Source organism: Heterodontus francisci, chromosome 32 (assembly GCF_036365525.1).
Source record: "Heterodontus francisci isolate sHetFra1 chromosome 32, sHetFra1.hap1, whole genome shotgun sequence".
NCBI classification, from domain to species: domain Eukaryota; kingdom Metazoa; phylum Chordata; class Chondrichthyes; order Heterodontiformes; family Heterodontidae; genus Heterodontus; species Heterodontus francisci.
The window spans coordinates 13,807,133-13,833,740 of NC_090402.1; the positions used below are offsets into that span (position 1 = coordinate 13,807,133).

General features: G+C 42.7%; 1 protein-coding gene across 1 annotated transcript in view; it reads right to left on the reverse strand.

The window, feature by feature from the left end:
- Positions 1-26,608, reverse strand: part of LOC137347460 (hemicentin-1-like) — a 331,927-nt gene that overhangs the window by 169,533 nt on the left and 135,786 nt on the right. The window contains exons 26-38 of the mRNA XM_068011904.1: positions 25,061-25,252; positions 23,634-23,764; positions 21,975-22,122; positions 21,485-21,611; positions 20,728-20,882; positions 15,831-16,109; positions 13,725-14,006; positions 10,751-10,856; positions 9,598-9,767; positions 7,804-7,958; positions 2,741-2,837; positions 1,733-1,831; positions 1,086-1,262 (exon numbers count right to left, since the gene is read on the reverse strand). Coding sequence (XP_067868005.1) covers positions 1,086-1,262; positions 1,733-1,831; positions 2,741-2,837; positions 7,804-7,958; positions 9,598-9,767; positions 10,751-10,856; positions 13,725-14,006; positions 15,831-16,109; positions 20,728-20,882; positions 21,485-21,611; positions 21,975-22,122; positions 23,634-23,764; positions 25,061-25,252 — 2,118 coding nt within the window. The remainder of the gene's footprint in view (positions 1-1,085; positions 1,263-1,732; positions 1,832-2,740; positions 2,838-7,803; positions 7,959-9,597; positions 9,768-10,750; positions 10,857-13,724; positions 14,007-15,830; positions 16,110-20,727; positions 20,883-21,484; positions 21,612-21,974; positions 22,123-23,633; positions 23,765-25,060; positions 25,253-26,608) is intronic.

Sequence of the window (26,608 nt, forward strand, 5' to 3'; positions counted from 1 at the left end):
TGGTTTAGTCCCCAAAAGGGGTTAAAGTCATAAATCACTTCAGCGTTATAGTTTAAAGTTTGTGCAGTTTGAGGGGGAAAGGTCAGGTTGTGAAGGTAAGTGTTTTGGCGGGGGAGGGGGGGGAGGGCAAATAAATAATTTAATTGATATTGGGGGGGGGTGGGAGAGGGGCAAAATGAATGCATTTCTTTATTTTAATTCAATCTCTCTTTAAGTATTTAAATATCCCGGTAGGGCTAACTGCCCTTTAAAAATGGCGTCAGCGCCTGCACATAGGCAGCTAATGCCATTGCTGGGCATGGACAGTCGACCATGTGGGGGGTGGGGGGAGCGGCCCACCCCAGCTATTTAAATGAGCTGCCACGCTTGGAATTGCAGTGGCTCTTTGGCGTCTGGCCCGCCATATTTTTCACCCGTCGCCGAAATCGACAGCGGACATATAGAATTCAGGCTATTAACTCTGCTTCTCTCTCCACAGATGCTGCCAGACTTGCTGAATATTTCCAGCACTTTCTGTTTTTATTTCAGATTTCCAGCATCCACAGTATTTTGCTTTTATATGAGATTAAGAGGTAATTTGACAGAGGTGTTCAAACTCATGACAGGGCTGGACAGAGTAGCTATGGAGAAACTGTTTCCATTAGCCGATGGATCCAGAACCAGAGGACACTGATTTAAGGCGATTGGCAAAAAAAGAAACGGCAACATGAGAAAAAACATTTTTACGCAGCGAGTGGTTAGCATCTGGAATGCACTGCCTGAGAGTGTGATGAAGGCAGATTCAATCAAAGCCTTCAAAAGAGAACTAGATAATTATCTGAAGAGAAAAATTTGTAGGGCAATGGGAAAAAGGCAGGGGATTGGGACTAGGTGAGTTGCTCTTGCAGAGTGCTGGCATGGACACGATGGGCTGAATGGCCTCCTGTGCTGTAACCATTCTATGATTCTGTATGGCTAAGATCAGTACCTTATTGGATAAGGATCACGTGCGTTAAGCTAAACCCTGACACTCAGTGGTGTCACACAATGATGTTCCAGTGTCCTTGATCATTATTAAATAGTACAATATATGGAATCCAGCTCACCGTAAACTTGTAAGATATATTGCAGTTCTGTGATGCCGGCCACATTAGTTGCCACACAGCGATACTGCCCTCCGTCAGACACCTGGGCATTTTCTACCCTTAGAGTCCTTCCATTCTCCAACACACTGATTCCAGCCATACCCGTGATTAGCTGCTGTCCCTTGAACCAAGTCAACACTAGATGACACAGTGACAAAGACCGATCAGTAATAGACGAGATAATCTTGCTGAAGCCCCGCACATGTTCAATTTCTAAAAACACATTGCGGGGAATGCAATTTGGACTTTTATTATTTCAAACCCAAGAAAGCCACTAGATGGACAAAGATACAGACCAAATCTGCAAATCCAGCAGAAATAGAAGATCAGTTCATTAGGAAAATAAAAGTTCAATTTCATAATTGGAAATGACACTGTGTGACAGGAAAAAATGTACTGAGCGTTTTTTTAAAGGCATAACCCATGTATCCAAAGAGCACAATGTGACAGCCACATAAATTTCTTACAGAGATCTTCGGTGCAATTATTTTAACATGATTTATTTTTGAAACTACAATGGCTTTTATCTGTCCTATACCAAGAATGCACAGGGGTAATGTGGCTTACCCAATCAGATTTCACTTTGATGGATGACACCTTACACTTACCAGGGGGCGGAGTTCCAGAGGCAAGGCACTCAAAGGATGCTGGGAGATTCACAGTTGCAGTTTTGTTTGTATCTACAGACGTATCTAAAACAGGAGGCTCTGAAATCCATAAATCAAATAGAATATAATTTAAAATTAAATATTATAAACCCTCACTGACATGCAGTGTATTATCACATGCCAGATAAAGACAGGGCAGTTGCATTTAATAACTCACAGCAGAGACAATGGAGAGCTTTGTCTCAGTTAACACAGAATTTTGATAGAGCAGTGTTATTCGCTAACTTTTTGTCACGAGCCATGATCTCAAGCAGCATCTTTTGCAAGGTCTCCTCTCAGTAACATTCCTACACACTACAGCATCAAGTGACGAGACATGCATGTTGAGCAGGTGCAGAGATTGAGATGAAGGATCTAGTGTTCCACTAACACCGTAGCTCATACAATTTTAATACAGCCCTTCCACTTGCTCTGTGGGTGCCAGGATAGTCCTGCCCCCGATTGGTGCAGAGAAGGAAAGGGGAACAGCATTAAATTTCAGCTCTGTCTCACCATTCCACAAATAGGCAGTCAATAATTGATCAAATGTCTGCTGACTGCCAATAGTGGGCTTCATGCCATACAAGCACCATCTCTATCTAATATAATACAATATAATATATGATGCAATATATGTTTTCTACCTCAGTAACTCAGTGTGTTATAACACTATCTGATTTCCTGTGGAATGGGTCATTGATTTTCTTCAGACTGCAATAAGGTTGTGATGCTAAAATCGAGAGGGAGGGAGGGAGATAGGTCTATTAGAATTCTATACATTGGAAGAGGATTTGTTAATTGAAATTATATGTTAAGAAAGGGAGTGAATCCTTTGGAGCTTAACCCCCATGCGAGGGGATTATTTGACAGAATGCTAAATCACAGGTATGATCTAAGTTTACCTGTGATTCCCTATACTGTAGGCTGCTTTGTAACTTATCCTCCCCACTTTGCTGCCGTAACACTTACCATAGACAGTTAGTTTGACATCTTGCTGGGATTCACCTGCCCCATTAGTAGCTACGCAAGAGTAGATACCTCCATCTTGTAGAGTCACTCTCTCAATCTGCGAAGCAAAGTGATAGTTCAGTATGGAAAAAATCAGGGACAGTCTGAAAGTGAACTATTCAACTGTGCCAGCTTCAGATTTGACAGCCGCTCTCTCTCTCTCTCAGTGTCTGCCTTTCACTTTGTCTAAGTGTTTTGGCTGCTTCCCCCTCTCTCTGCTATAACTTCATTACTTTTTGGTCACCCTCTTCCTCTGAAGCTCTCCATTCCTATGTCAACTTTTAACATCACCTAACAATCATAAAAGGGTGCTTGATTCACAAACTTTTTTGTTACTGGTTACACATTAAAAATGAAAAAAGTATAAAGGCAAAGTTAGATGTGGATTTGACTTACTGGCACTACATTGTGGGTATAAGTGAGTAAATATGCTACTGAAATAGTCATACAATCTTTTCAAAGTTTAAAGTTCAGACTTAAGAGGAATTTAAGAATTACATTTCTGAGCATTGTGTTTATAGAATCATAGAACAGTTACTGCGCAGAAGGAAGCTATTTGGCCCATCATGTCTGTGCTAGCTCAGTAGCAACTCAGCCAGTCCCACTCCCCACCTTTCCCCATAGCCCTGCAAATTTGTTCTCTGCAGATAATTATCCAATTCCTTTTTGAAAGCCACAATCGAATCTGCTGATCTGTTCTTGGATCAAGACTTGTACTGTTTGGATACAGCATGGAACTGCCAACAGAATCACCTGATTAAAAAGTGCCACAAGCTGTGAAAAACATTATATTCTATCTATACCAGAAAGCCGGTTGGTGAAGGATAGTACTGGAGCCAATCTTTACTCAGTCTAACATTTATTTGCAGTGTAAAACATTACAAGCAGACACCTCGTAACTCAACCACACCACAGTTTCAGAAGTGTCTCTTTATATGTGCTCAAGTGAATCCCCAATTAATGCCCTGCACCTGCATATAATTAAAAGCAATTGAGATACAATTGACATACACTGCACAATATGAACACGAATGTGAACACTGTTGCCACTCTCTGGCCCGATAGCTTTTCTGAACCCCTATGTTGACTGGTGACTTTACTGCATTCAATAATGAAATCTGTTGTGCTTACCCAATTACCCTGTTGATAAGTTAGAGGCTGTTTAGGGAGCACTTGCTGCGACTGCTGGATAGGTTTGTCCCGATGAGGCAAGGAAGGGATGGTAGGGTGAAGGAACCTTAGATGACAAGAGATGTGGAACAGCTAGTCAAGAGGAAGAAGGAAGCTTACTTAAGGTTGAGGAAGCAAGGATCAGAAAGGGCTCTAGAGGGTTGCAAGGTAGCCAGGAAGGAACTGAGGAATGGACTTAGGAGAGCTAGAAGGGGACATGAAAAAGTCTTGGCAGGTAGGATTAAGGAAAATCCCAAGGCGTTCTACACTTATGTGAGGAACAAGAGGATGGCCAGAGTGAGGGTAGGGCCGATCAGGGATAGTGGAGGGAACTTGTGCCTGGAGTCGGAGGAGGTAGGGGAGGTCCTAAATTAATACTTTGCTTCAGTATTCACTAGTGAGAGGGACCTGGTCGTTTGTGAGGTCAGCGTGAAACAGGCTGATATGCTCGAACAGGTTGATGTTAAGAGGGAGGATGTGCTGGAAATGTTGAAAGACATGAGGACAGATAAGTCCCCGGGGCCAGACGGGATATACCCAAGAGTATTAAGGGAAGCGAGGGAAGAGATTACCGCGCCTTTGGTGATGATCTTTGCGTCCTCACTGTCCACTGGAGTAGTACCAGATGATTGGAGGGTGGCAAATATTATTCCCTTGATCAAGAAAGGAAATAGGGATAACCCTGGGAATTATAGACCAGTCAGTCTTACGTCGGTAGTGGGCAAATTATTGGAGAGGATTCTGAGAGACAGGATTTATGATTATTTGGAAAAACATAGTTTGATTAGAGACAGTCAGCATGGCTTTGTGAGGGGCAGGTCATGCCTCACAAGCCTTATTGAATTCTTTGAAGATGTGACAAAACACATTGATGAAGGAAGAGCAGTGGATGTGGAGTATATGGATTTTAGCAAGGCATTTGATAAGGATCCCCATGATAGGCTCATTCAGAAAGTAAGGAGGCATGGGATACAGGGAAAGTTGGCTGTCTGGATACAGAATTGGCTGGCCCTTAGAAGACAGAGGGTGGTAGTAGATGGAAAGTATTCAGCCTGGAGCTCGGTGACCAGTGGTGTTCCGCGGGGATCTGTTCTGGGACCTCTGCTCTTTGTGATTTTTATAAATGACTTGGATGAGGAAGTGGAAGGCTGGGTTAGCAAGTTTGCCGATGACACGAAGGTTGCTGGAGTTGTGGATAGTGTGGAAGGCTGTTGTAGGTTGCAACGGGACATTGACAGGATGCAGAGCTGGGCTGAGAAGTAGCAGATGGAGTTCAACCTGGAAAAGTGTGAAGTGATTCATTTTGGAAGGTCGAATTTGAATGCAGAATACAGACTTAAAGACAGGATTCTTGGTAGTGTGGAGGAACAGAGGGATCTTGGGGTCAATGTCCATAGATCTCTCAAAGTTGCCACCCAAGTTGATAGGGTTGTTAAGAAGGCGTATGGTGTGTTGGCTTTCATTAACAGGGGGATTGAGTTTAAGAGCCGCGAGGTTATGCTGCAGCTCTATAAAGCCCTGGTTAGACTACACTTGGAATATTGTGTTCATTTCTGGTCGCCTCATTATAGGAAGGATGTGGAAGCTTTAGAGAGGGTGCAGAGGAGATTTACCAGGATGCTGCCTGGACTGGAGGGCATGTCTTACGAAGAAAGGTTGAGGGTGCTAGGGCTTTTCTCATTGGAACGAAGAAGGATGAGAGGTGACTTGATAGAGGGGTACAAGATGATGAGAGGCATAGATAGAGTGGATAGCCAGAGACTTTTTCCCAGGGTGGAAAGGGCTATCACCAGGGAGCATAATTTTAAGGTGATTGGAGGAAGGTTTAGGGGAGATGTCAGAGGTAGGTTCTTTACACAGAGAGTGGTGGGTGCGTGGAATGCACTGCCAGCGGTGGTAGTAGAAGCAGATACATTAGGGACATTTAAGCGACTCTTGGATAGGTACATGGATGATAGTAGAATGAAGGGGAGGTAGTTAGTTTGATCTTAGAGTAGGTTAAAGGTTCGGCACAACATTGTGGGCCGAAGGGCCTGTACTGTGCTGTACTGTTCTATGTTCTATGTTCTTAAGTATAAAAATGGGTCTATATAAACCAGACAGGTCTCAGGGTCAATTCCAATCAGAAATGGGTCAATTGAGCTCATATGCTGGATGGGTCGTGTTGTCAAGTCTGGTTGGACATATTCCTGGAGGTTTAGTTACACGACCTCTCACCTTCAACTGCCCCGTTTCCACCCACCCCCCAACCCCCACATGCTACCGCCATTGGTCACCTGACACACCCATCCTCACAGTGCACCATCTTCCCACGGCCAATTGGAAAGTCAAAAAACTCTCCACAACTCAATTAGATGAAACTTGACTATAAGTCTAATAGCCATGCCCCCAGTTGCCAATAGTTCTATGACTAATAAACAGAAGCGTTAAAAAATGCCCCTAGGAATGCTCTCCTGGATTATTTGCAATAGTGTCCTGGAGATTAATCTTCAATCCCAGGAGCCTCCTGGACAATCCTGGATGGTTGTCAACACTGTGTAGGGGTGCTGTGATTGGCCTGTTCTTTTTAAAATGATTGAGAAAGCAAGGTAATGGACCATGTCTCCACAGTTCAAAATGTACCAAGGCTGACAAGAGTTCGAGAGGAGATAGGGTTAACCGAGAAATAGGAACTAAGAGATGGCAAGCTTCCGTTTTAAAAGCCTAAAAGGTTTTTGAAATTCCACAGTTTTAAGTACAAACAAAAGAATTAAATCAGGAGACGGTGCGATAAGACTTAATTTGATGGATGTAAGGAGGAGGTTAAACATATGAGATGGCTTATTGGAGCTCAGAAAAGTTGTGATTGAGACAGAGTTTTCAAGACAGGAAGATCACAGTCAAAAGATAATCATTGTCTTACATCCTGTCTAGGAATGTAAGAGAGGTTTGGGAAGAGATTCCCCAGATATGGAGGCAATGTTCATATGACAATTAAGATTTGTTGCAACAGAAAGAACTGTTGGCATAAAGAAAAGGGATTTTTGGAACTTCAGAAAAAGAGGAAATGTGGCCATTCCTCTTGAGGTCAGAGAGATCAGGAAAGTCGACAGAGTAGAAAGGAGTAAGTATGGACCCGAACCTGCTGCACTCAGGATTTCCAGCCTCTGCTGCAGCAAGCAGCAAAGTTTTCATTTTTGTTTTCTTCATGTGGAATCAGGAGTGGTCCTTTACTTACCCCTCTCCCATTCTCTCCACAACCACCACACCTCATCCAGGAGCGAACTGAGGGCTACTGCCAGTGAGGCTGGTGGCCTAACTTGATCCCAAGACAGGCCCGGGTAGCTGGCTGCAATTATTACAATGAGGCCCGAGGAACAATTTCTCATGAGCCCCAGGCTTCCACCTTCAGGCACCAGGTTCGTTTCCCTGCATCCGCTTAGCACCCAAAAACTGCCCTGAATTAATTTCTACACCAGCGTCTTTGAAGAACTGAAAAAAATAAAAATTTGGATGTCTTAATGAAGGGCACTGAGGAGGTCAAAGCAAAGTACCTCAGCCATTGATTGCAGAGATAAACAATGGTTTTGGACAGAGGGCACATGATCTGAAGAAAGTTAATGAATGTACAATGGAATCATCAGCCAAAAGCAGATATTGTTGGACGATAAGTGTAGAAGGTACTTACTTGAAAAGGAAAAAAACTGCGGGGCTACAGGGAAGATCAAGAGAGTAGGACTAATGGGTAGCTTTTTCAGAGAGCTAGCACAGGAATGATGGGCCAAATGGGCTCCCTCTGTGCTATAGGTGCTAAGATCATTCTGGAACCTTTAGTTAATGTCTCAGTGAAGTAGACCAGCAATGTCTTTAATTACCTTAAGTCTCCCATTTGCTCCTGTAAGTGGATGTCCATCTTTCAACCATGTGATCAATGGTGTTGGAATTCCAGTAGCCGTACACTCCAGTGTCACTGACTTCCCAACCACGACAGACAAACTCCCAACTCCCACAATCCTCACTGCTGGGGGGACTAGTCACAAACAAACAAAAATAAAATACAGTAAGTAATTTAGTGATTTAAGAAGGGACCTAGCACAGGAATATTAGAGAAGGTGATTGCAGGTTAAAGTAGTAACAGAGCAATGGAAGGTGTTCAGGGAAGAAATACTTCAGGTACAAACTAAGCATATATGCCCTTGAACGGAAAAGAAAGAGCATCAAAAGCTAATGCACCCCGGATGACAAAGGAAATAAAAGTTAAAATAAAACATAAAATGGAAGTTTATGACCAATATCAGGAGCAAGATTCAGTTAATAACCAGGAAAATTATGGAAAGTACAGAAGGGAATTAAAAACGTTAATACAGGAGGCAAAGAGAGGCTGAGAAAAGTTTAGCAGGAAAACATTAAATTGATCCCTAAAACATTTTATAAACATATGAAGTTTAAGCGGTTAGCTAGGGAAAGGTTGGGCCTATTAAGGACCCAAAGGGAAATCTTCATATAGAAGCAGAGGACATTGCTAAAGTATTAAATGAGTACTTTGCATCTATCTTCAGAAAGGAGGCAGATGATGTGAAGGTTGTCAGGATTTGGGACGCGCTACCTGATAGGTAGTGGAAGCTGATTCCATAAATTATTTTATAAGGGAGATGGGCAGGTACTTAAGGATGAGGAACTTATAGGGTTACAGACCATGTGGGAATGTGGGATTAAGCACGACTGCTCTTGCAAATTGTGAGCACAGGCACAACGGAATGAAAAGCCTCCTTCTGTGCTGTAAGTTTCTATGATTCTAGGATAATGGAGATAGTTGATTAAAACCAATTGTGTGGAACTGTCAAAGAAGGCAACTGTGTCAGGCACATAATATGGGAAGTGACAAACTGTAGGATTTTCTCTCTGGTGTATTTTTCTTCTGTCTTCATTACAGTACCTCAGGGGTTAAATCCAAGTTTGCTTAAAATTGAGCATTTCATTATGTATTCAATCCCGTGGCAAACCAGCTAGCTTTGAACCAGTTGAGTTTTATATGTTAACATTGATTCATTGCAAAGATATTTGGGTTATCATCTCTGAAGGGCGGAGACTGCTGATCCTCCAGGGGAGTAATACCCGGAACCACAGACTTATTCTGTGATGACGGTCTATGTTAAACCCCTAGGCTTGCTACATTAACAGAGACTGGATATATAAAGATATAAAGCCCAATTCGTTGGGAAGGAGAGCATGCTTACAGGAGTGGCCTCTGACAAAGGATACAAGAGAAAGCTTTGCTTTATTTACCTTTTGGTTCAGGGGAGCAAAAAGTCAGAAAATTTTCAAGACACTAAAGCAGTGGGACAGAGTTCCAAATTGCTCATGGTTTGTGATTTGGGGTAAGGATGGGCTTGACGGGTGTAATGGTCTTTCCTCATTTTATCTCTTTCAAATTTCAGTTCTATGTATCTTGTGGAAGAGAACAAATGCCACATTTATGAAAGAGATATTAAACCTAATGGTGTAGGGCTCCTTAATAAAGCACATCTGCAGATCCTGGAATATTACCCCACTGATGTGAGTAAGCAGGTTCAATAGTAACACCCGCAAGACATGAATCCCCATAGCTATGAAATTATCAATGAATCACCATCATAAATTCCCATGACTTCAAAAGAGAAGTATTGTACCATGAACTGTAACGTCAAATTCTCCTCTGCTTTCCCCTGCTTCATTTCTGGCCACACAGACGTAACGACCAACATCCGCCAACTTCAAACGGGGAATAAAAAGTTTGCTCCGCTCAGCTGACACCCGAGCACCATCGAGTTCAGTGAGTGGAATGTTGTTCCTTAGCCATCTAAGGGACAGAAATTATGAAATTAGGCTTCATTATGCAAGAATGGGATACCACTAGATACTCAGAAAAATAGTAATTTGGTTTAGAAGTTGTTTGAGGCCCGTCCAACTCATACACCTGTAATGATATGACAGTGATACATAGTAATGAGTCTTTGGTAAAAAGTGATACAATTAACTGTTAATTGTATATTAATTGTATTTAATTTTATGCAGGTGGTGGGCATTAACTGGGATTTACTTGTGCCCCCATAAATAGACACAGACTGAAACTGTGGTTGTTGGGTTAGGAGGTGCATACTTGTAATGTGTAACTCTGCAAATAAATGCTTATAAAAGTGTGCAAAAATTGGCTCCAGTTCTATCCTTTACCAACTGAATAGCTGGAATATAACATTGTATTGATAAACAGTGTTGCATATACACTAGTATTGGTAAACAGTGTTACATTCACATTAGTATTGATAAGCAATGATACACAGACAGCAGATTTGTACAGTGCAACATCATATCAAATATCTGAACCACTGGGACTCATAAAATGAGCAGTTACCTGACCGTGCTTGCTTGTATACATGACTGCTAACAGATTGGAATGGGTCAACTACTGACTCACAGGAAAAGGAGACAAATTAGTTTACATATATTTTAGACAACAGACCCGAAATGAATAACAGTCTTGCCAAAGGGAAGGCAAATATACGTTGATCCGACACGCAGTGTTCCAATGTACATGATGTATACACTGTTTCCAATAGCTATCTGTGGTATTGGAGATTGAATCTCAGCTGCCACATCACTAGACACAGTTTCACCTGTTCTGATTTACTGCTTACCTGCACAGTAACTATGGAAGTTGATACAAGGAGATGCAGTAACCATTCATCAGTATGTCAAAACTGTGACAGACATGCACACGTCTTTACTGTTACCCTGTACGTATTAAGTAAGTAACTTGAACAATAAACTAGAATGGGAACTCACGTTATTTTCGGTGGTGGGTGACCAATTACTTGACATGTCAGTTCCAGAGGATTGTCAATGGTCACAGTCACGTGAGAAGACTCTCCAATCAGCAGCTGTGGAGGGACTGTTGGTGCAAATGCATGGCATTCATTTACAATCTCTCTAAATCCAACCAATTCTCTTGCTTATCGTGTACCGTCCATCCAAGCAAGTCACTTTGAAATCACATTGTCCAAACCAAATGCTTTAAGCTGGTGCTGGGATGTCCACCATAGCAACTAGGGGTGAGACTTCCTCCAGTTCTTCCTCCTTCCCTGTGGGGAAGGGTGCAAACTGCACTCTGTCTATCCCCAAGGCAACATAAGTAAAACTGGGAAGTCACCAGGTAAGGAAAAGTTTCTCCCTAAATCAATGAAACCAGCCTCATTATCAGAATCACTGTTTTGGAAACTGAGGAAGTTTACATATACGGCTGGATTTTATGACTGGCGGCGAGCTCCAAAAATGGGCGGGCCGCACGCCAAAGAGCCACCACAATCTCAAGCGCAGCGGTTTATTTAAATAAGGCTGTTAGCCCTACCGGCTTATTTAAATATTTAAAGACAGATTGAATAAAATTAAATAAATACATTTCTTTTGCCTTTTCCCCACCCACCCCAATAACAATTAAATTAACTATTTGCCCTTCCACCTACAAGACACTGACCTGTAACATCTGACCTTCCCCCCACAAACTGCATAAAATTTAAAGTACAACCCTTCCCACCATCCCCTACACCCATGTTGTTTATGTGATCCCGTTCTACCCCGCAACCCCCCCCCCCCGCCATCCCCGCACTGATAAACTTACCTCCTCCCCCCTCCCCACCAGTGTGGTGCCTCGTTTCCCCGGATGGGGATCTGAAGGCGCGGGAGTGCCGGCCGCCAAGCCAAAGATCGCGGAGGGACGTCAAGATTAAGGATAAGTACATGCAAAGCTATTAATTTCATTCATTTGCATATGGTGATTGTGGGCACACCGCTGAGCGGCAGGGGGGCTGCCACAGTGCCCCGCTGCCACCGGGAGGATCGGGCGAGCCCTGCCGGCATCAAGGTCCATGACACGTGTCATCCAGGGCCATCTTCAGGCCCCCTGCCCTGCCATGGATCCCAACGTCAAGAGCTCATTAAAATCCATCCCATAATCTTATTGAATGACGAAGCAGGCTCAAAGACCTGAATGGCCTACTCCCGCTTCTATTTCTATGGGCATTGTATAGTACAGAAACAGGCCATTCGGCCCAGCCAATCCATGTTCCCGTTAATGCTCCACTGGAGCCTCCTCCCACCTTTCCTCATCCAACTCTATCAGCGTAACCCTCTATTAGCATCTCCCTCATGTCCTTATCTAGCTTCCCCTTAAATGAATCTATGCTATTCACCTCAATTACTCCCAACGGTGGCAAATTCAACATTCCCACCATTCTCTGTGTAAAGAAGTTTCTTCTGAATACCCTATTTGAGTTATTGGTGACTATCTTATATTGATGGCTTCTAGTTTTGTTCTTTCCCGCAAGTGGAAACATTCTCTCTACTCAATCAAAACCTTTCATGATCTCAAGGACCTCTATTAGGTCACCCTTCAGCCTTCACTTTTCAAGATAAAAAAAAGATCCAGCCTGTGCATCCTTTCCTGATAGCTATAAACTCATAGTTCTGGTATCCTTGCAAATCTTTTTTGCACCCTCTCCAGTACCTCTATATCCTTTTTATAATATGGAACTACACACAGTACTGGTCTAAGTCCAACACATGTTTAGTTCAACTTCTCTACTTTTCAATTCTATCCCTATAGAAATAAATCCAGTAACTTCCAGCACTGTCCATTCCCTCAATAACACTTCTCTTTTCTGAGGCACAGAAACTGACAGCAGACTCATCCTAACCAACACCTACGCTAGAAAATGGAGCTGGAACACATGTAGATGCCACCATCATGATCTGTAAAACTCCATATCTTAACGTCCTTTCCCAATTTAAAGGACCTATCTCAAGCCCCATGAATTCATAGCACAGAAACAGACTCAGTGAGTGTGCCTATGTAGGGGTTGCTATATATATGACCCTATATGATTGCGTAGATTTAGGTGTACAATGCTAAAAGTTTAAAATTTAATTATAGAAAATGTAAATTAAACTGCTCTTGAGTATGATGAGGGTTACAGACTTGGTGCCACATCAAGAAGGAATCAAAAGCTCTGGACAAATAGATGGGTTGACCTTTGGAATGAGATACATAGGCTGAATCATAGAATAATAGAACTACTGAGCACGGAAGGAGGCCATTCAGCCCATCCTGCCTGTACTGGCTCTTTGAAAGAGCTATCCAATTAGGCCCACTATCCCACTCTTTCCCTATAGCCCTGTAAATTTTTACTTTTAAGGTATACATCCAACTCTCTTTTCAAAGTTACTATTGACTGCTTCCACCAGCCTTTCAGACAATGTATTATAGATCATAACAAATCACACTGTTAAAAAAATCTCTTCATCTCCCCTCTTCTTCTTTGACAATTATCTTAAATCTGTCCTCTGATTACCAACCCTCCTGCCAATGTAAACAGTTTCTGTCCATATGGCCTTATATTTCTAAAAAACACAGGTGAAGCTCTCAGTCCCGATCCAAGTAGCCTTAACCCCAAATTAAGAACACCCCCTAATGTGACACAGATATTTTCTTTTCTTGTCCTTCCAGATTCTGAATGGCAGTGCATGATGTTGAATTATATGAAGGTCTGTAGCATAGGCCCTCGACCACTAGGGATTAGATTGACACTGCCCCAGTTCATTACACGTACAACTCCTGCAGCCAACGCAAAGAGGAGACTTTCATCTGTCTGGACTTAACCTATACCCTAGAGGAGACAGGACAAAGTGCTAATCCTCTGCAACATCCTGTCTCCTAACACGACCTTTCCTTGAGGCCCTGAAGATGACAACAGAGTTTTCCTACCCAAGATGTCCACAGTGTAGTGAAGGTGCTGTTCTCCTGCAGCATTTGTAGCCGTACATATATAGGTGCCAGCATCACTCTCTCCAACATTCTCAATCTTAAGGGTCTTTCCTCCAGCTATGAACTCTATTCTGTCACTGCTCGTCAACGGGACACCATCTTTGAGCCAAGAGAGGATAGGAGGAGGGTAACCACTCGAGGAACACCTTAACGTCAAAGAATGACCAACCGTTGCTTTTGTCTTCAGTGGACGGCCCAAGCTACCTTCAATACTGGGCGGAACTAAAGAGAGCAAAAAGATGTCATTAACACACTGCCATGATTGATGCTCCAACATCAATGAGAGCAGTGAAAACTCAGCCAAGGGAAAACAGTATTGCTGCCAGTATTGTGCAGTCTGTGTACGTTGCCTGGAGGTGTCAGGTTGTACCACACTGATCTCTGTTAATGTGTGGGGCTTTTATCTCTGGGTATGTCTTATGTACGAGGTTAGTATTGCTTGATGTACCAGGCTGTTCATGAGTGTACAGAGCTGGGCCTGACTGCTTGCACTGTTTATATTTCAGCATATTTCCTATAGGGAGGCTGGAATGAATCTTCATTGCAATGATTACACATTTCCACATGGAAAACAAAGGAAGCCAAATGGATTACTAATATTTGAACTTGAGCAGCCAGACGATAATTTTAATTGCTTGATGTGCCCAAGGCTGATGAGTTACTGTCAACTTCAACTTAAATCACAAGATTGTACAATACTTGAATAAGCAATCCATTAACTCCCCTTCAGGTGATGTAAAACCATGAACTCAAATCAAACAAGAGAAAACAATTAAAACCAATGCACTGGATTTTCTCTTTGCCCTGAGCTGAGAAATAGGTGTGACTAAACATCCAGTATGGCCACCCTTCAAGACTGAGCTTTGATAGTGAGTTTTGGAAGGTAAATTGACTGGGGTTAGGGGTTGACTGGAGGGAAAATATCAAGGCTAAGCCCGATCCTATCCTCAACCATCATCTGCACATGTATTTTGCAGCAGGGAGACAATCGATAATAATCAGGAGTGAGAATTCTGGAATCTTTTTCCTGCTCTGGCCCAGGTGCAGAAGAGTCAAATTCTAACACCTTGACCATGCCCCCTCCAGAACCAGGGAATTCAGCACACTGTGTAGATAGAACTTGGCATCATCATTCCTTTATGGAAAAAAAGGGTAGCCACATACATCAGGCAATGAAATCACAAATTAATTGAATTTTAAGCATGCTTCATACATGTTATTTTGGGCCAGCAATCATACCACATGTTGGCGACATAAACTTAACCACCCATCCTGCTAGATATTGATCACCCTCTATGAAGAAATGTGTCCTCCTGTGTGTCCTGAACTTGCCCTTCACAAACTGTGATTCAGTGATTTCTTGTCCTGTACTGTTACATTCTCTATACTATTAATAATCTTACAAAGGTCGATAAGGTCATCTGAAATATCTCTTGCTGAAACTGCAGAGCATATCTAGTCATTCCTCAGAGCTATAAAAAGTCTTCAGTTAGTAATTTTGGTTGTAGATTTATGTGATATATTCCGTAATATAATTTTATATCACAATTATTTTGGTGTTATTTTAATTGAAACAATGAATAAATAAGTGCATCTGATTTGACTACTAATTCCAGGGAAAATACCAAGTGTTGTCACTGAATGAAATAAAGCGCAGTAACCTTTTTATATATATATAATTAGCTACTCTTCAATAAGGCTCATAAAGTTTTCTACATGTTGAAATGGAGAATATGTCTGCCATGTGTGTCTCCAGTGCTCAAGCTGGAGAATTAGAAACAAAGGGAAACTGGCTGGGTGATACACTTCAGGTTACTTTCATAGGGATCAACATGTGAAAAATAAGCATAGATTTTGCAAGGGTCTGCTCTTAGCAATGAGCAAAAACCAAGTGCTCTAGCAAACCATGCTGACTGCCATTCCCAATTCTGCATTCTGCACTCTTGCTGAGTGACTCTCTCCATTGGGAGTGGAGCTTCACAAAGCTTGATCTATAATTACTCGCTGCGAGAGACCTGTTGCTCCCCAGTGAGGCTGGGAGCTTACCATAAACCTGCACTTTGTATGACTTTTCCTTTGTCCCTGCGATGTTCCTTGCACGGCATGTGTACCATCCTGCATCAGGTGCCTGGGCCTTGCTAACTTGCAGGAACTGTCCCCTTTCAACATACATCATTTTGGAACTGGATACAATTGGACGACCATCCTTCAGCCACGTAATCCCAGGGGCAGGAATTCCGTGTGCATCACACTGTAGACTAGTGTGGCTGTTTAACTGGACAGTCACCTCCTTGGTATCATTGGCTCCTCGGATTGTGGGAGGAACTAGGGGAAAAAAAAGAACGACTTGCATTTATATAGCGCCTTTCATGGCCTCAGGATGTCCCACAGTGCTTTACAGCCAATGAAGCACATTTAAAGTGTAGTAAGGTTGGATTCCAATATACAGAGAACATTCAGTCTGATCCTTGTCAAAGAACATGCAACATCTGTTTTCATGAAAACATTCTGAGTTTCCCATATTGCTGCACCACGTATACAATCAATCTCAAACCAGACTACTTCAAAATTCTCAGGGTTTGATTCGCAATTACAGATGTTGCCCACTAGCTTCTTTTCAATCAAAGAACTGAAGTCGATTCTAGCTATCATCCCACAGTCCTTTGTACAAGCGTCTATGTAATTCCACCATCATGTATCGTAATATGATTGTCACTTTGACGCGCCAAAATGGGATGAATTTTGTATGTCATGTTGTTTATTTTTGATAGAAAGTCTATTTACAGAAAAAAGGATTTATCCAGCTGTATCACTAAAGGAATCCAACTGGCTCTCTGGCATTGCTGACTAATATATATAACGGGCCAGAGTTTGGAACTCATCCAAGGAGACCCGCCTCTTCCTTGTGGAGCCTCTGTTGACCTTCTCTTCATTAAGAAAGAAACAAAGTTTGGTGCTTAAAGCAGTTTAACTCGAATGTTGATGTATATAGATTGACAGATGATAATATAGACATATGTAATTCCTCCAATTGTCTAAACATTAGATGATGATTATTGTCTTGTTTTTACTGCCTTCCTGCAATGAGTCACCTCACAAAGTGTGAGGAATGACTTCAAATATCTGGCTGTAATAAGAAAGGATAGCCATGACATTAATCCCCACACAACTGTGAACCATGTGAACAACATAGGTCTTTGTATCATGAAGACCTGGGAACAAGTGTTCCAGCTGAAGTTCCTGTCATTTATCAAGTTATGTAAGAAATACATTCTGAAAAAAGTATTTTGACCTTGTGAAGATTGATTCTTTCTTTATTCTTTTTAAAGTTTCGCACTCACTCTTACTTGGCTGTATCTCCCTGCATCTAGGCATTATTCTGCCTGTAAATACATGTGACTCTTAGCTTTAGTCTATACATGTTAGTCTGCTGCTGTAATCATTTTTGCCTTTTGAAGTCGGATGTTGTTCTACATAGTCTCCCATGGTTGTTATAACAATTATGGATAAATGTTAACCTAAGCAGGTTATTCCACTGACAGCATGTTCCAGTTTTAAAGGACACTTGGTGTGCTTCAGGAAACTATTTTTGTTTATAAGCACAAAAGTGTTGGGAGTAAGTCCGAAACGTAACAGATGTCATTTTGGCGTTTCTCAGAGCAGTAATACTATTATGTTCATTGTAATAGGAATTATAGGAGTATAAGAATAGGAGGAGGCCATTTAGACCCTCAATCCTGTTCCGCCACTAAATGTGATCATGGCTAATCTATGGCCTAACTACATAGGCCTTTGCCCCATAATGCTTAATATGTTTGGTTAATAATAAAAATCACAGTTTTAAAATGAGCAAGTTCTGTAAATTTCTATGATCTAGTATCAATTGCTGTTTGTGGATGAGAGTTCCAAATTTCTATCACCCTTTGTGTATCAAAGTGTTTCCTAATTTCACCCCTGAAAAGTCTGGCCCCACTTTTTAGGCTATGCTGGTTGGGAAGTCTCGGACCAGGGGGCATAGATTGTACACACGGACTGTCTAAGCTCACGTACGAGAAATAAACATTTGGGCATGGTACCACATGGCAGCGCACAATTATGAAACTGTACCACAGCGTAATTCAACTCAATCAGGAGAGAAGGAAGAAGATTGAGGGGGCAGCAAACACCAATGGAAAAGATAGCTTGAGGCCTGCATATCAAAACTAGCACTGATCTCTGTCTAATGGAAGGTGACAAGCCGATTCCGTGTGGCTGAGCACTGCCCATATGGGCTGCAGATGTCTAGCAGAATGTCAGGTGTTTGTTGCATGTGAAAGAGCAAGGCCTAAGAGTCAATACAAGTGCAGCAGCTCCCTAAGGGAGTGGAAGATCATCTCTCCCAGCACTGACAGCAAGCATTAGATGTAAGATGTTTAAACAGCTCAGCCTTTGGCTGTGTTTTAATCCCAGAACTCTGGACTGACATTCACTTTAAAATCAACATTAGCCCAGTGTTCTTGCCTAGATAGTGAGTGCACTGAAGAATATTCCATCATAGGGCTAATGCCACAACCTATCTGGACTCCACACATGCCTATTTTGTAGCAATCGAGAGCAGAGACCCTGGCTGCTACTTACACTTGCGTATTCCACCAATATTAAGGCCAATTATAGCACCTCAAATATTTCCCCAGCTGAGATGATCTCAGAACAAACTGGCCCTTCCTAGAAACAAGCAATCCGCCAGGAGATTGTTATTAATTTGCATTGCATTGAGATGAGAATTTACAACCAAATGATCCACATAGAGTAAAGTTCGATCTTCAGCTTGGGTGATGGATGGAGGGGGCTGCTGAGAGGCTGTCTCCCTATCTCCCAGTCTCCAGATATGAGGATGTAGGGTGGAGCTTTCATCTTAGGCAGGGTGTGTAGTAACTGACCACCTGCTTCATGCCCCTGCCCACGTGGAAAGTTTGACCTGCAGTTTCCCGAGTTACCATAAGCTGCTCCATCTCTCAGGAGAGAACAGTGAGAAAAAATTCAAGGGGAGTATTAGACCTAGCTGGTCCAAGCAGCTCTTAATGAACAGCTACAAGTGGTACTGGAGTAGGCCGTGTACCTGCTCCCTCTGTCACACAACTGGCACGGCAGGTGGAAAGGCAGCAGATTCCAAAAATATAGTTGACGTTATCCAGTAAGTAATGCCAACAAACAATGGCTGAACGCTATTTTTTCATCTATCAGTCTGGCTGAAAACTCCCCAGGCCCACTCAACAAAAACAGGCAAGATTGAATGCGAGTAAGGAATTGAATCCCAGTCCAAATACAGCCCACATAAAGCTACCTCCTGTCCAATGACTCAATGATTTGAAATGAGCTGCTGCCTCTTCCAGTCAGTCCCCAATGGACATGGAGTCACAACTCCAAAGTCAATACTAATTCAACACTCACTCAGAGAGATCACAGCGCCAGAAGCATGAGAGAGCTGCAAGCTGGAATCGTGTGAGGTGTGCTGTAGATTCTACAGCACTCTCAGAGTCTTCCTCTTTTCCTGCTCCCTCCCTGTAAGCCTTTCCTTGACATCAACAAGAGCCAAAGCATAAGTGTATCTATTAGTTTCTCTGTGTTTTCTCACCATCCAAGACAAAGCCGACCACTTGATTGGCACCCCTTCCACAAACATTCACTCCCTCCACCACCGATGCACAGTGGCAGCAGCGTGTACCATCACAAGATGCACTGCAGCAACGCACCAAGGCCTCTTTGACCTTCCAAACCCATGACCTCTACCACCTAGAAGGGCAAAGGCAGCAGATGCATGGAAATACCACCACCTGCAAGTTCCCTTACAAGCCACACACCATCCTGATTTGGAACTATATCGCCGTTCCTTCACTGTTGCTGGGTCAAAATCCTGGAACTGGATTCCTAACATCACTGTGGGTGCACCTACCCCACATGGACTGCAGCAGTTCAAGAAGGCGGCTCACCGTCATTTTCTCAAGGGCAATTAGGGATGGGCAATAAATGCTGGCCTAGCCAGCGATGCCCACATCCCATGAACAGATAAAAAAAAAGTACATCTATACAGGAGAATATTGTTCCAAGGTTTTGATAAGGCTGCGTTTATGATCACTAGTAGCCACAAGAAGGTGATGGTGGGTTCAAGGGGACAACAATCTTGGGGCAACGTGGGATGGGCATTAAGCTCAGCCTTGCCAGCAGCACTCACGTCCCAAGAGCAATTCTTTTTAAATCTGCTATTTTTCCATGTTGTGTCACTTCTTCTCAGCTTCATTCTTTCCACTTCTCTCTTTCCTTCCCACCCTTTTTTGTTCCCCTTTCTCTGTTGCTTATTTCTATCTGCTGCGTTATGCTGCCTCTGTCAGCTAGTGCTCTCCTCTTCTCTGTCGTCTCTCTACCCTCTATCAGTCTGCTTTCCTTTCTCCCTTCCTGTTGTTCCCCTTTCCTCTCTGCTTTCCCTACCCCTGTCGTGTCCCACCCTTCATCTGCCTTTAGTCTTCACTTTTCATTGTCCAATTCTCTTTCCCCCTTGCTCTTTTTGCTATCTCTCTTCTTTTCTCTCATTCATTTTCAAGAGGGCCCCTACAATTATCAGATCTTTCATGTCATCGAATAGCAATTTCAGTCAAAAGGTATCAGTTCAGGCTTTGAACTGAGGTAATAGGTATGGGCTGCTGAACTGCATGTGACTATAAAATAAAGTGAGAGGATGCACAATGCACTGCGAAGGTTATCTGTACGGTGGTATACTGAGAGCTTGGCCTGTTACTCTAAAATACGGGAAGATGCTCCAAACCTGTTGCTAATAACATTATTGTTTGCCAACTTTATCATGATGTAGTTCTTGACCAGCAGTTACTTAGAAATATAAATAGTTGCAGGGAAGGCAAATGACCTGGAAATGTGGAATTAATCACTACAGAAAGGTTTCATTCCATACCGTAAACATCAACTTTGAAGCGTTTGCTCTGCTGTCCAGCAGAGTTGAGGGCAACGCACTGATAGATGCCCTGATCAATGAGGTGAGCTGTCTGAATCCGTAATGTCTGCCCCTCTTCTATAAGCTCCACATGTTGGCTGTCCAGAGACAAGGCCCTAATAACCAAAAATAAAACACAATTGAGCAGTTAAACAGATAGCATTATCTCTCCCCACACATACTTTAATTATAGTAATAGGCCAAGATCTCACTATACCACTGGACAAATAACCTTTGCAGCATATCATACATCCTTACACCTTATTTTACAGTCAGGTGCTTTAATTTAAAAACTAATGTATGTACATAACCAGGTTGCCCAGCTCTTTATCCTCTATTTAGAGTGTGCTATTCTCTATAATATGTACATGCTGCACTATTCCTTATAATAATACAAGATGGGTTTTACACCAGATATGGAGTGCACCATACACAGTGTGTAGCATTCTCCAGATTATGTACAGGATGTGTTATTCCTATAACGTATACAGGACACAATATTTTCTGTAATGCATACAAGGCTCACTATTCTCTGTAATATATGTAAAAAAAAGCAATCCCTCTTTGTTAGGTTCACACATACAAAGAACAGCTGTATTTCATAGGGTGGAATCCCTGGATCCATACCTCCGAATGAGTCGGCAACCTCAGGAGAACAATGGGACAACATTCTGTTGGGAGCAGGGTGAAAAAGCGAGACTTTTCTCATTATACTTACTCTCCATCCTTACTCCATGCAATGTGTGGAAAAGGGGCTCCACTGGCGTGACACTTGAGCTCCAGCTCAGAATTCACCAAAATGGCCACTTCTTGGGTGATTCTAGATCCAAAGATCACGGGAGGCACTAAATGCAGATCAAGATGCTAAAGTTATCAGGCACCAAAAAACACTACAAAACTTTTCCTTTTAAATTAGGAAATCTCAGTAAGGGCCAATGCTGACAAGGCAGGATATAGCCAAGGTTGGACAGAAGATGTTAGATGATGCCAACTGTGGGTTCTTAAAAGCTTACATATTACTGGAGGAAGATAAAAGTACTGAGGAAAGTCACAAGTTCCATAGCTTCAAGAGCCAGGGAAGAATGAGTCAGAGAAACAGTCAGTTGTGATGAATCTTTAGTTCAACTCTGTGGCAATAAAGGGGGTTGAGCACAAAGAGTGGAGCTTGGAAGGAAAGCTCAGATTGTGGCACTGTAGTTGATCCTTACCCTCCACCAGTAGATTGAAATGTTTATTAGCTGTGCCAGCAACATTAACAGCGTTGCAAGAATACACTCCAGAGTCTCCCTGGCGGGCTTTTGGAAGTCGCAGCAGACGGCCGCCATTCAGCAGTCGGACTCTTCGGGTCTGTGCCACCTTCAGGAGAAAAAAAAATCAATGAGAAATGCACTCGTATTACTCATACACCAATGTCTGCTCCCTGAGGTCTAGGGATGCAGGTTGTACAAGCAGGTGTCAGCTTATCACTGAGGTCCAATTTCATTAGGCAGCTCATTGCCTTCACCAGAAACATATTTGGCATCTTCACTGGAAAAACCCCATCAAGCCCAAGGCCTAAAACAGCTGTTACATTATTGAGTCATCTGCAAGCCTCATAGTTACAGCCATATTTGCAGTTAAAGAATGGAAGTTTTGGTTCATATCAACTTTAACTCAACGAGCTATAATAACAGATTAAGACTATATGTTCAAGTTATTTAGAAAGCTCTTAAAGCATTTAATCATTCTTCAAACATTAACTTTTCTATTTCATTTTATTTCTCAACTATCACGATTTGCCTAGAACTGCTTTCAGATAATTCCATTAAGAAAAAAATGGATGTGACATGGTTACCTCGTATTTATGGCACAGAAACAGGCCATTCGGCCCTCCAGCTCCATGCCAGTCAGATGAGCCTCCTCCCACTCTTCTTCATCTTAATGTAACCCTTAAATGCATCAATGCTATTCACCTCAACGACTCCTTGCAGTAGTGAGTTTTACATTCTAACCACTCTCTATATAAGGAGGTTTCTCTTGAATTCCCTGTTGTAATTATTAGTGATTATCTTATATTTATGGTCCCTGTTTGTGGTCTCCCCTGCAAGTGGAAATATCTTCTCTATGCCTATCCTATCAAACACTTTCATAGACTTCCCCTTTCAGGCTTTGCTTTTCTAGAGAGAAGAGCCTCAGCCTGTTCAACCTTTCCTGATCGGTATAACCTTTTGGTTCTGGTATCATTCTAGTGAATCGTTTTTGCACCTTCCCAGTGCCTCTATGTGTTCAGGTTTAATCCCTGGTCCTGTTGGTTGACTTCACCCTGGATATCCATAGGGATGTTACAGCCTCAGGATCATCAGGCTAGAAAGCCGAGTCCTGGGGTGACACCCGATGAGACCTGTTAGAAAACATACGTGCAGATGTCTGGATGGGGCTCAGCTGTGGTGCCGTCCCTTTCCATGAATCAGTAGCCCATTAACACTTACAGTCTAGGAAACTGCACCAAGAATGATCACTTGGCATTGGTATAACCAGTTCCCAGGCTCAGCACAAGTCACTGCCTTCAGGTGAGGAGAGGTGCATACTAATTTTCCCTAAATTTTCCCAAACCCTTCCTCAGTATTCCCTGTATCATATACCAAAGCCTCACCAAATCATCTTGGCCATTGACAAGTTGTTCAGTAAGTAGTCACTAGGAGGGCACCATAACACCCTTCCTGGCTTTCACTTCACACAATGGCTAGAACCAGGAATGCAATCTCCAGAAGGATTGAACTGGCATATCACTACGCAGTAAGGTGTTTTCATACCATGTTATCACCCTACCTCTCCCCAGCTCTATTAAAAACTGGCCCATTTTAAGAACACTGACTGCCCACATATACCTTCTGCTCATTTTTGTACCAACTGATGGTTGGTGTCGGGGTGCCGCTGGCTTCACACTCCAACATCAATGGCTGGTGAACCAATGCTGTGATGTTCTGCATTCGGTCATTATGCCGAATCTCAGGGGGAGCTGGAACAAAAGAAATGGACAGAAGAAGGGAGGAAGATCAAACATTCAAATCAATAGAAACAATGCAGTAACTTGGGTGTTGCTGCCACACCAAAAACTTCCCTACAGCACAAAAAGGACTGAACAAAGCAGTTGGTGCAGGAAGGTACTGGAGTGAGAGTCCTCCTGGTTTCACTTAATTTTCATTTCACTTCAGTGAAATTCAACATATCTGCTCTCAAACTTTATTGTTTAAAACTGTTGGACAATAGGTTGCCTTTTAACTTCTACTCATTGACTCAGATAATCTCAGCAGTATTTCAGATCCAGCAGAAATTGCTTGCAATGGGAGCTGGTAATCTCCACCAAGAGGCTTTAAATTCCAGAGCTGGCTGAGAATCGAAAGGCCATGTGCACAATAATGTTGTTGATGGTAATAGTGGACTTGGATCTGTTATTTTTTATTAACCCGTTTTTTGGAATGATATTAATACTTTCCTCTCTCACTTTTCAAGGGAGTCCCCTGGCTGTCGTGGTAGACAGGATGGGAAAAATAACCTGTTCCAAGAACTTTACTGAAAACTGCACCACCAATGAATGGTTCAGATTGGGAACTTTGAGTAAGATTGTGGAGGTGAATTTGCACTGTACAGTGTGTGCTGGCACTCCAGTAAACTCCTCCACTGCTCACCCTGTAAAGGCATTCTTTTAGCTACCACATCATAGAAAGCTTTAAACAGTGCATCACAAAATTCTGACGTTCAATCAGCCATAAAAATGTACAGTGAGAACAATACCCTTAATAAGCTCGAGTCCAGTAATGCCGGAAACAGTCTGGGCTGCAGCATGTGCCAGCTTTCAATATAACTTACAGACAAGCTAATTCAAAGTATAGTCCAAGCAAAGTTCAGCCAGGTAATATAATTAGCCTCACTCCTGCCAGCCAGAAAGAACACCACAAACTCCAGCTCTACCATGTGGCCAAAATCGAATGCAACTCCCCAAACTTAGCCAAGTGACTTGGAGTGGCAGACTAATCTCGGGGCTCCAAACTCACAACCTTCTAGTTGGATGTCAGTGTTTAGATGTTTCCAAGCTACTGGGACACCATACGTTACAGCTATTATCTTCCAGAAATACTTTTTTTGATGCCATGAGACAGCACAGGCCATTTGTGCCATTAGAAATGCCATGTGCCAAACATTTGGACACTTGGCGAGGGAACTGAGTTCAGATCCCAGTCTCTCTATTTCTTCAACAGTCTCTTTCAGCTTATCCAGCACGATAATGGTTCATTAAGACAGCTTAACTATTTACCTCGGACTTTCAATCGATATTTTCTTTTGGAAGAACCAGCCTCATTCGTTGCAATACACAAATAATCCCCACTGTCGTAGGGTGAAGCTGAATCAATCAGAAGTGAGCCATCCTCCAGTATTGAAATTCCTGGTTCATTACCCTGCAGGTCTAACCCATTCTGTAGCCAGTGTATAGCTGGTGGAGGAGTTCCTGGGGATATATAAACAGAAAAGCTCAAGAAAATTACAGGTATCATGAGGGTACATTAATAAAGGGATTCAATTGGTATACGGAAAATGTTTGATCAGCTTATACATACATGACACTAAATTAGGAGTCACAGTAAGTGTGTAGATGGGAACAGCAAGTTACAAAGGGCCTGATGAGAAAAGGTCACAGACATGAAACATTAACTCTGTTTCTCTCTCTACATAATAAAAACAGAAAGTGCTGGAAATACTCAGCAGGTGCGGCAGCATATATATATATTTTTATTTTAAATAAATAAAATATAAAATATATGCTGCCAGACCTGCTGAGTATTTCCAGCACTTTCTGTTTTTATTACAAAGGACCATAGACATACTAAGTGTGTGGGAAAAATGTGCCAGATGGATTTCATTGTGGAGAAGTACGAGATCATCCAATTGGACCCAAGAAAGACAAATCGGATTATTTTCTTAATAGCGAGAGAGTAGGAAATGTGCAGTAGCCTAAGGGATTTGGGTGTCCAGGATACAAAAACTAATCAAAAAGACAAATGGAATATTGGTCTTTATCGCAAGAGCACTGGGATATAAAAGAGGAGGAAGTTACGGGTAAAATCTGGGCCAGGTTTAAAGGAGGGAGAGCAGTGGAGAGCTTTAGGGAGGGAATTCCAGAGTTTTGGGCCTGAAATTGGAAACAGTTCCATTCCCCAGCGTTAATATCCATTATCTTGAAAAGCACAAAATTTATGAGAGGTTTAGACAAGCAGGCTTGTCATGCTTGGTAAATCACTAGTCTAGAGGCTGATACAAGGGGCAGAATTTTCACCCTGATATGGGGGTGAGAACGGAGATGGGCGGGCATGTAATTTGGTGCCACCGGCCGGCATGCCGGTTTGCTGACACCATTCCTATCCCGAGCCATTTTGCTGAAGACTGGTTTGGGGGCAGAACGGTTACTCGCCCACAAGTGGTGGGGAGCTTCTTGAGATAAGGTTAACGAAGACCAATGATCAGAGGCCAACTGGAATGTTCCAGTGGGCCTGCAAGCCCCCCGTGGCATCGGAGCATGGCAGTTGCCTGGAGGCAGCCTCCTGGTGGCAGACCAGGGGGCCAGCCCTCCAGGAGATCTTTGAGGTCCCCTCCCTTGTTTACTTGGCTACAGGTACGGCCACACGCTAAAGGCCTGCTCGGGTCTGTAAAAGAAAACCTGGCTCGAGCCCGACAGAACCACATACGACCCCTTGCCCGACCCGGCCCGAGTCCTTCCACTTTTTCCCGCACCCGACCTGACCCGACCCGACCATCAGTTAACAAACCTTCCATTTTTCACTTTCTTGCTGATCTGCACAAGCTTAAA